The sequence below is a fragment of the Leucopleurus acutus genome (assembly GCF_964270905.1).
Source record: "Leucopleurus acutus genome assembly, chromosome: 5".
NCBI lineage: Eukaryota > Metazoa > Chordata > Mammalia > Artiodactyla > Delphinidae > Leucopleurus > Leucopleurus acutus.
In genome coordinates this window covers 103939562-103948496 of record NC_139147.1, presented here as the reverse complement: position 1 = coordinate 103948496, position 8935 = coordinate 103939562, and the positions used below count along the sequence as shown (strand labels likewise).

The window sequence follows — 8935 nt, the reverse complement described above, 5'->3', positions numbered from 1 at the left end:
AATAAATAAAATTTAAAAAAAAAGAAAGTGGCTCCGTATGGATGGGAATTAGCAAGGGCATAGATGGATTCCACAGAGTATTTCATTTAATTGATTTTATTGTAACTGGATCAGGTCTGAGAGGAGGGAAATGGAAATAGCCTTGTTATCAAGAATCAAACATTATAATGTTTCTAACTGAAATTAAGCTTTTCTTATAGGAGAATTATAAATATATGAGTATTACAAGAGCTGACGATATATTTTCAAGTTCATATTTTCTGCCAACAGATTTGATCTTTCACCATCATGTAATCCAGAAAAAAGGAAATCACTTGTCCCGTATCAGGCATAATGGGAAATTGCACAATCCCAAGAACATGGGGGCAAGGAGTGCTTCTCTTGGACCAACTAGCAGGTCAAAGCTGACCTACATCACCACTCCTATGAAAAAACGTGCTTCTCCATGACATGGAAATCAGACTTGATTTTAGACCACAGTGGGGCTTTCCTCTTGATGTGAAACTAAGAACAGTAGCAGCAGTGGTTTTTTTTCCTTTTTATTCTCAAACTGATTGTTAATTAAAAAAAAAACACGGAGCAGTTAACAATGCAACTTGAATCTTTAGTCTTCTCTTTCCAGCTCAAGCACTGAAATATGCCACTCCTTTCATAATATTCTGGCCATCACGTTCTCTCTTTTCTTTCTGGCTTCAGAGTCCTTTCCAAAAGGAAACATGCTGCCTGGCGCTCTACACTACTCCTAATTTCCAGGTGGAACAATGAGACAGATGAAGTGACATCTAAAAACACCAGGGATTATATTTTTAAAAACAAGACAATAATTTAGATCTTCTTGCTTTAATTCTTCTCTATATTACCACGAAGAAATATTTATCGAAGTTCAGGAGATTACTGATATGCAATAATGACCAATATCTACACATTAATGGAGCTATTCATAATAAACTCATCAGTGAAGTAACTGGAAAAGAAGTTTAAATATAGAGAGTGATTTTTCACTATTCTGTTTATACAGTATTGAAACAACCGTAACATTCAAACACCCATAAAAGTGCAAAACTTTAAGTACCATTAAATAATAATTGATAACTGAAATACTGCAACATCCTGAAGTATCTTCCGAATGACCAAAAAGAGATGAAATTTTGTTCAGCATAACTTCACTTGTTTTACACACAACTATATATTTTAAAAAACTGTAATCCATGTAAGATATACACAAAACCCTGAACTGACTAGATTGTTCAATGAATAATACTCCACACTGCTTTGCTGTTATGGACAAATGAGCTTATAATTCAATGAAACCCATTTAAGAAGTTTTAACCTATAGAACGACACGTTCAAATTGTTTGGTCCTATGAGTTTTATTAACAAAAACCTCCCATTCCTTTATAAGATGTTTAATTCCTCTGAATATCACCTTTAAAAGGCCTGACTTGATTGTTGTCAAAATAAACCACAGGTCAAGTACAACCCTCCAGTCTCCAGCCTATAGCCTCTTCATGAGTTTCAGTTCCGTGTAAGCCACACAGTGACCTTCCCATGAGTTTTCCATTGGAGATTTCATAGTCTAACTTTAACGTTTTCCACAAAGTATCCCTCCCTTCTCTAGGCCTTGGGTAGAATGTCAAATTAATAATGGCATGTGGTGTTCCTTAGCATAACCTGCCAAAATGTGATAATTTCCTTGGAAGAAAAGCCATGGGCTGCAATCACGCGTCTGAGTTGACAGACATCCAAATGGATCCTATATAAAAAGAAAAGGTTGGTGTCCTCTGGAATGTGAATGTCCACTTTTAATAAATTCAAACAGATCCCAACATAAACATCTTCAAACTTGATGGGTTTTACGTGACTCATCATTTCATAGATTCTTGGCACCAAATCTCTGGACATTATATAACCCAACCCACTGCAGTAGGGAGGAAACACCTTGAAGGGATACTCCTGGTATGAAATATGGGTTTTTTGGTAAAATCCTCTATAGGAATAATTATCGATTAGAGGATAACCTGTGAAAAACTTCTCTGAGTGGTTTAAATTTAAAAGATACTTCACTAAATTGCCAGTATTGATGAAGACATCAGTGTCTGTCTTCATGATGTACCTGGCGTTGGGGCAAAACTCAGTTACCCACCTAAATGCCATAATCGTTTTCAAGGTCAGGTTATTGTACGTGTCTAAAAAATCTTGTCTTATTATGTCGCCATAAAGGAGGTGTTCATCCTCTAAGGATAATGCTAACATTTTGTCTTCCCTTTCAGCCTGCTGGCCTAATAAGAAAAATGTGAGAACCTCATATCCCCACCAAGACTTCTTTTCACCCCAAGTAACTCTAATGGCCTGTCTGGCTTTCACATCTGAGGGGTGTGAGGTCACCAGGATGACCAGAAACGGGTTTTGATGAGAGCAGTTCGAATGCTCTCGAAGTGTGAAGCGGAAGTCTTGTCTGTAAATGGGCTCATACTCATAGAAGTACATCCAGTTCACGCGTTCTATCACATTGTAGTGGGGAAGACTGAGGTACCACATCACCAGGAAGCTCAGGAGTGACAGCAGCAGGAGGCTCCATTTCAGGGATCTCAGCGACATCCTACCCGGAAGAGTGGTCAGGAGCGCTGGGGCCATTCACAGCGACTCAGGAGCACGCAAGCCTCGGGTTCTGGAAGAGTTATCAAAGACCTGCTTAGCATGCCACCACCCAAAACACGTTTTCAAATGATACCTGATCATCTGCTTAAGGAAGAAGGGTTGGGAGAACAAAAGCTCCAAAGCAAAACCAAAAATCCTGACCTGAATCCACTTAACTTCATGTAGCTAGAAGCAAACGGATACCAACAACCACAAGTATATTTCAGCTTTTTACATCAAGCCCCATGTTAAAAACATATCCTCAATTATTCGAGGGAAATTAATACTTCTTGTTTGACCTAACTGTTGAAATAATTCTTTACTTCTTTTTCATAGTGGTAAAGAAGAGAAGCAGTCTGCTTTATTTTTTACTGTAGATTTATCTTGTAACTCCCCCATTACTCATCGTTTTCTGTCCCTCTGGATACCTAGAATAAAATCATTAATGCAAAGAGATATTATCAGCAACATGCCCAAATAAACCAAGGGTCTTTCTCAGCTGTGTGATCTGATGTGAATTCTAGCAAATCCGGAGTAAGAAAAACCCAACAGCTACAATTATTCGCAGTGACCTGCTTGATAGGGGATGAGATAAAGGTGGAGATGCTTCCCCTGAAAGGTCAGGCCTCGAAACACAAGAAGGGTAACCATCTCTGGAGTTTTCAAATGCACAAGACTGTGAAACAGCTTTAGCTGCCCAAAATACCCCCCCAGCCCCCTTTCTACCTCACTAGCTGAACTCAATGCTCAGTTTGGACAGCAAGTGCTTAAATTAAAGGCCTGCCCATAGTATGAGTTTTTGTGAGTTTCCCATTCTAATCTTACTCCCATCTAATCTAACTTCCCTGTTCAGAAATCCCGCACCAGATCAGAATCATGGGATGGAACCTCCTAGAACACTTGCTTTTATAGGGAACTTCTAGCTGAGACAAGAAAACTGAGCTAGGAGACACGGTGCATTCACGGTCGCAGCCTCAGCTCTGCTTTGGATCCCAAGGATAAGGTTGGTTTACAATGCGGGATCCCACAGGGCTTTCCTGGTGCCATGATCGTGGGCCTCAGTCCAAAGACATTCATGTACTAAGTGTTTACTAGAACTTCAACATCCACAGACTGCACCAGGCACTAAGGAGGCCAAAGGAAGAAGGAAATGGGAGGAGCGCAAATCCCAAGGCAACACGTAAACATGTCACAGCAATGTAGTACAGACTGTTTACGTCAAATGCTAAGGAACTTCAGAATGAGGGACAGATCAACAACATGAAGGGCAGGTTGAGGAAGCTTCTGGCCATGCCCTTTCACCCACAATCAACTGGGGGAGAGATCCTGGGAACCCAGAATTTGCTATGGAGGGCATACATTAATGTCATTATATGGAAAGGCTGGTCTACCAAGGGTTCTACCTTGGGGCAATCTTAGGTCTTTGGACATACAGTTCTTCTGCCTCTTAATACATATAAAAATGACAGGATCTCAAGACTCTTTGTCCTTTCCCTCTGGCCATATCTTACCTGCCCTGATTACTTCTTGCTACAATATCCTTTCCTACCTCTAATGTTTTTTATATTTTAAGTCACACAGTACAATGGAATGTTTCGGCAAACTCCCTAGTTTGGTTTCATGTATATGTGTCTTGCCTTTCCACTTATATTCTATGACCTTGTTGGAAAGAACATTTTTCTTTTGACAAGAGTCAAAGTACAAGACAGAGACCTACAGCAAGCGTGCAATGAACACTGACCTGTCTGATGTGCTATTTCTATTTGTATAAACATAAAATGTAGGTCTATCCATCCCACCCCCATCCTCCTTTCTCCCCCTTACTAGCCTTACACAGCTAGCTCCCAGAAAAAGCTGAAACAGAACAGACCTAGAATGAGAATTATGGAAGGAATTAATATCTTCTTACACTTTCTCCTCACCTGGCTACTAGACACAGCACAACCCTAGGGAGCTCCATCTAATCTCAGCCATCGATGACCTGTACATTACAACTGTTATCAAATGGCAGTTTTACGTCTCATTCTAACAAATTGGCACATTATAACAAATTTCGGACAAATGGAAGGAAAGCATCTGAGTAAGGGGCTTCATGTATAACTGCACACAGGCAATGGAGGCCTGGCTACTCTTCAATAATGGGAAGAACTCAAAAACAGCAAATCTTACTATAAAAGTTATCCTACATGCATTCTACAAGCCACAGTTCATAAATGTGAAATTGTGTCTGTAGTTATGATGTTTACTGCTTATGGGCCTACGAAGAAAATAAAGTAGCAGCAAAAAGAACAGGAACTATCTATTCCAAAAGTGGGGGAAGGTCTTTCAAGGACTGGCTGGAACAGACTTCAGGTTACCCACAACACAGGTGGCTCCAAAGGCAGAGACCAGAGCCCACACCTAGTTCTGTCCTTTGCCAACCAGGGAGAGCTACGGGTATGTTATTTACCTCCGGAAGCCTCAGTTTCCTCATCTCTACAGAATGAAGATGTTAATACAGTGTGAATTAACAGATGGCCCGTGTCAGGTACGCAACAAACAGAGGCTATCGTCGTGAGCCGTGTTCTACGCTTTGCGGCTATTCCATCCTGTTTATGTTCACTAAATTGATTTTTATTGTCAAAAGGGATTATCCTAAAGAAATAATCTTGATGAATTCTTCTTACTTGATGAATGTTTCAAAGCGTCAAAAGATTTTATTTCTTACCTTCTTGATTTATTTCTTCTGAGTGAAAGATCTTCAATTTCATCAACTGAACATTCAGTAGCAAGTAGTAGTCAAAAATAGTGCTTGAAATTTCTGTAAGATACGTAAGAAACTTAACAGCATCTACTTATGGGTCAGGGAATTAGACGTCAAAGAGGGGAACGGAACCCCTTCCCCATTCCAATTTCTTTCTGAACATATGCTGAAATAAAACGTTAAAAAAAGCCCACGAATCCACAGAATTCAGAGAGTTCATGGGTTCATCAGGGAAGAAGAGCACTTGGTATTCAAGACGTAAAACCTCTAAGTCCTCACGTCAGATGGTGTCTTACGACATCCTACCGCAGTTCCACTTCCCTGGATAAAGAACTCAGGGTCACTAAAAGAAGTGAAACACGAAACTTCTAAGAGACACTCTGCTGGTATCCTCTCTTTAATTCTCTGTTCCACACACATACACAGAAGGTAACCCTGACATGAGACTGTCAACTACCACTTCCCAATCCACTCCCTCCCCTTTGAACCTCTGTCTCTACTTACAAATACCCAAGACACATTAGTAAACCGAAAACTATGAAGCACATCTCATTCCTGCCATGCTTTAGGATGCTCATATACTGATTTTCATCAGTCAAATTTAAAAACCACAACAGGATGTGACAAACAGGAAGGCACTGATGTGTATCACTCCTTATACCAAAAACACTCCAAATGGATTAAAGATTCAAATGGGAGAAAAATAAACTGCTAGGAGCACAGACACACAAAATATACAAATGAACATTTAACAGTTTTGAAGTGGGGAAGAACTTTTAGTTATCCCATCTAAGGAAACAACCCAGAACTCATAAAGGAAATTCTGATCAAATAAAAATTTCATAAAGTTCTTGAACAAGGTTGAAAAGCAAAAAAACAACGCGATAAAAAGCACAAACAAGGTTAAAAGATTGAAAAAAAAACAGGGAAAAAAATAAGATATTTATAATAATTTATAAGCCAAATAAGAGTTCATACAGCTTAATAAGAAATGGATGAATGCAAAAAGAGAATAAACAGCCAAAGGGGAAGTTCTCAAAAGAATTACAAATGAACGATAAAACAAGAAAAGATGTTCAAACTCACAAGTAAGCAGAGATATTGACAAAAATCTCAAACTGGAAAATTAAGGGGGAAAAATGACAATACTTAGTTTGTGTGAGGAAAAGAGGCATTCTTGCGTACTTTTTGGAGAGATTTATTAAACATGTATCAAAGACTTGAATGTGCACACTCTTTGACCAATATCACTGCTAGCAATTTATCTTAAAGAAATAATCAGGCAACTGTGCATAATTTATAATATAAAAAATTATTTTAAAGTCTCCCAATAGGGAATTGGTTAAACAAAATTATGATACATCCATACAACGGTATACATTTATTCATTATATGCAATGATACTTAGCTATATTCTCTTGATATATTACTTAGTGAAAAATGCAGTAGCAAAACTGCGTATGTAGTATGATTCCTTTTGGAAGATGAAAAGACAAATCTCCAGAATCCACACAGCCACACATGCAGAGCAAGATGTCTGGAAGGATGTGTCCCAATATGTCAATGGTTTCAACTCTATGGACTTCCTGGAAGATTTCTTTCTCTCTTTCTTTTATCATTTGGATTTTCCACACTATTTGTGTACTGTCTTTGTAAATAGATAAAAACAAAGTAAAAAAATTGGACTTCATGCTTGCGTATCTCAAAGTTCCAATGAATGGGAGTAACCCTAAGCTAGCAGTTAGGATCTCGAGTTTCACCTTATCTCAGCTCTTCTCCCAAGGTGTGACCATGTACAATTCATGATATTTCTCGTAGGTATTATTCTCTTTTGTCTCAGTAAATATTAACTAAGTACAGTAAGCAATGATTTTTAAAATCCATTCAAAACACTGTAATTCTAATATAACTCTAATAGGATGTATATTAGCTAATAATAATAGCATTACGTACACACACAAAACCGTTTATAAAGTATTTCAACAAATTTTATTAGTTCCCCCCAATAACCCTATATTGTGGGCCAACTGGTTTTACTGTACATATTTTACAGGTGAATTTTAGAGTTCAAGTAAAATGAAGGTGAAATAAAAACACTGTGAAATGGACTAGGACTTATAAAGTGCACAAACTCTAACTAAAAGGAGTACCAAGGGAATGTATTTTAGTATGAAGAAAAATGAACTCAGGAGGAAGGAACAGAATTCAAGAAACAAAGGTAAGTAAAGAGATTATTGAAAGATAATGAAAACTAATAAATATACATAGTAAGTGAGAGAGAGAGAGCGAATAACAAAAACAGTGTTTTTTGGTGTGGTTAAAAAAGTGAAACCAAAATACTATATAAAAATGATGTGGTTGCTTTAAAAAGAGTTTCATTTAATAATGTGTATTAACCTTTAGAGTGACGACCCTGAAAGAACAGATACTGAACATATACATTCCACACAGATTAAGAAATAAAAGAAACAAAGCAAGCTATCAACTCAACAGAGGGCAGGAAAAAAGGAAAAAAGCAGAGAAAATGCATGGCAAATGGAAAACCACAGAAGGAGGGGGCAAAAGTAAATTTAAATGCATCCGATATCAGAGTAAATATAAACGTAAACTCACCTACCGAAAAACAGACTCTCAGATTGGCTTAAAACTCTGCCACGTACTACTTATAAGATACATGCCTAGAACAAAACAACACAAAAAGTTTAAAAATTAGGAAATTTTTTAAAAATCAGGAAAATGCCAATCAGGAATCTGCTGTAGTTATTTATTAACCTCATGTATTTAAATGAACAGCATTTAAAAGGGACAAGGAGATTTTGTTACTAATAAAAGGAACCAACATATACATTCCACACAGATCAAGATAATTTAACAATCATGAAGCTATAGAAACAGAGATAGTCTCAAAATACATAAAGCCAACTCTGAAAAGTATGAGTACAAATGGGAAAATCTATAATCCTAACAGGAGATTTTTAACAAATCTCTCTAAATAACTAAATACATCAAGCAGAAAAAAATAAGGATGGGAGTGTTTCAAATAAAATTATTATTAATAGTCTTGATTTAGTACCTTTCATTCAATTAAAAAGAACAGGAATATTCTTTTCAAGACCACACGAAACATTTACTAAAAAACTGATCATGGGCTTCCCTGGTGGCACAGTGGTTAAGAATCCACCTGCCAATGCAGGGGACACGGGTTTGATCCTTGGTCTGGGAAGATCCCACATGCCGCGGGCTAACTAAGCCCATGCACCACAACTGCTGAGCCTGCATGCCACAACTACCGAAGCCCGCATGCTCTGGGGCCTGCATGCCACAACTACTGAGCCTGCATGCTGCAACTACTGAAGCCCGCATGCCTAGAGCCCATGCTCCTCAACAAGAGAAGCCACCGCTCGCCGCAACTAGAGAAAGCCCGCATGCAGCAACAAAGACCCAGTGAGCCAAAAAAAACAAATATATAAAAATAAATAAAATGATTATACTAAAAAGAAAACTGATCATATTAGGTTACATAAGCTGTCTCCAAAATTCAAAACTTAATTTAAC

At 38.0% G+C, this 8935-nt stretch overlaps 1 protein-coding gene across 7 annotated transcripts in view; it reads right to left on the bottom strand.

Moving 5' to 3' along the window:
- Positions 1–201: 201 nt before the first annotated feature.
- Positions 202–8935, bottom strand: part of B3GALNT1 (beta-1,3-N-acetylgalactosaminyltransferase 1 (Globoside blood group)) — a 32868-nt gene continuing 24134 nt past the window's right edge. For 6 of the 7 annotated variants that reach the window (XM_082839527.1, XM_082839528.1, XM_082839524.1 and 3 more), the window contains 3 exons: positions 7994–8058; positions 5345–5437; positions 202–2668 (listed from right to left, as the gene is read on the bottom strand). In XM_082839527.1, coding sequence (XP_082695653.1) covers positions 1639–2634 — 996 coding nt within the window. In that variant the 5' untranslated portion in view covers positions 2635–2668; positions 5345–5437; positions 7994–8058 and the 3' untranslated portion in view covers positions 202–1638. The remainder of the gene's footprint in view (positions 2669–5344; positions 5438–7993; positions 8059–8935) is intronic. The other variant, XM_082839525.1, reaches the window with a different exon arrangement.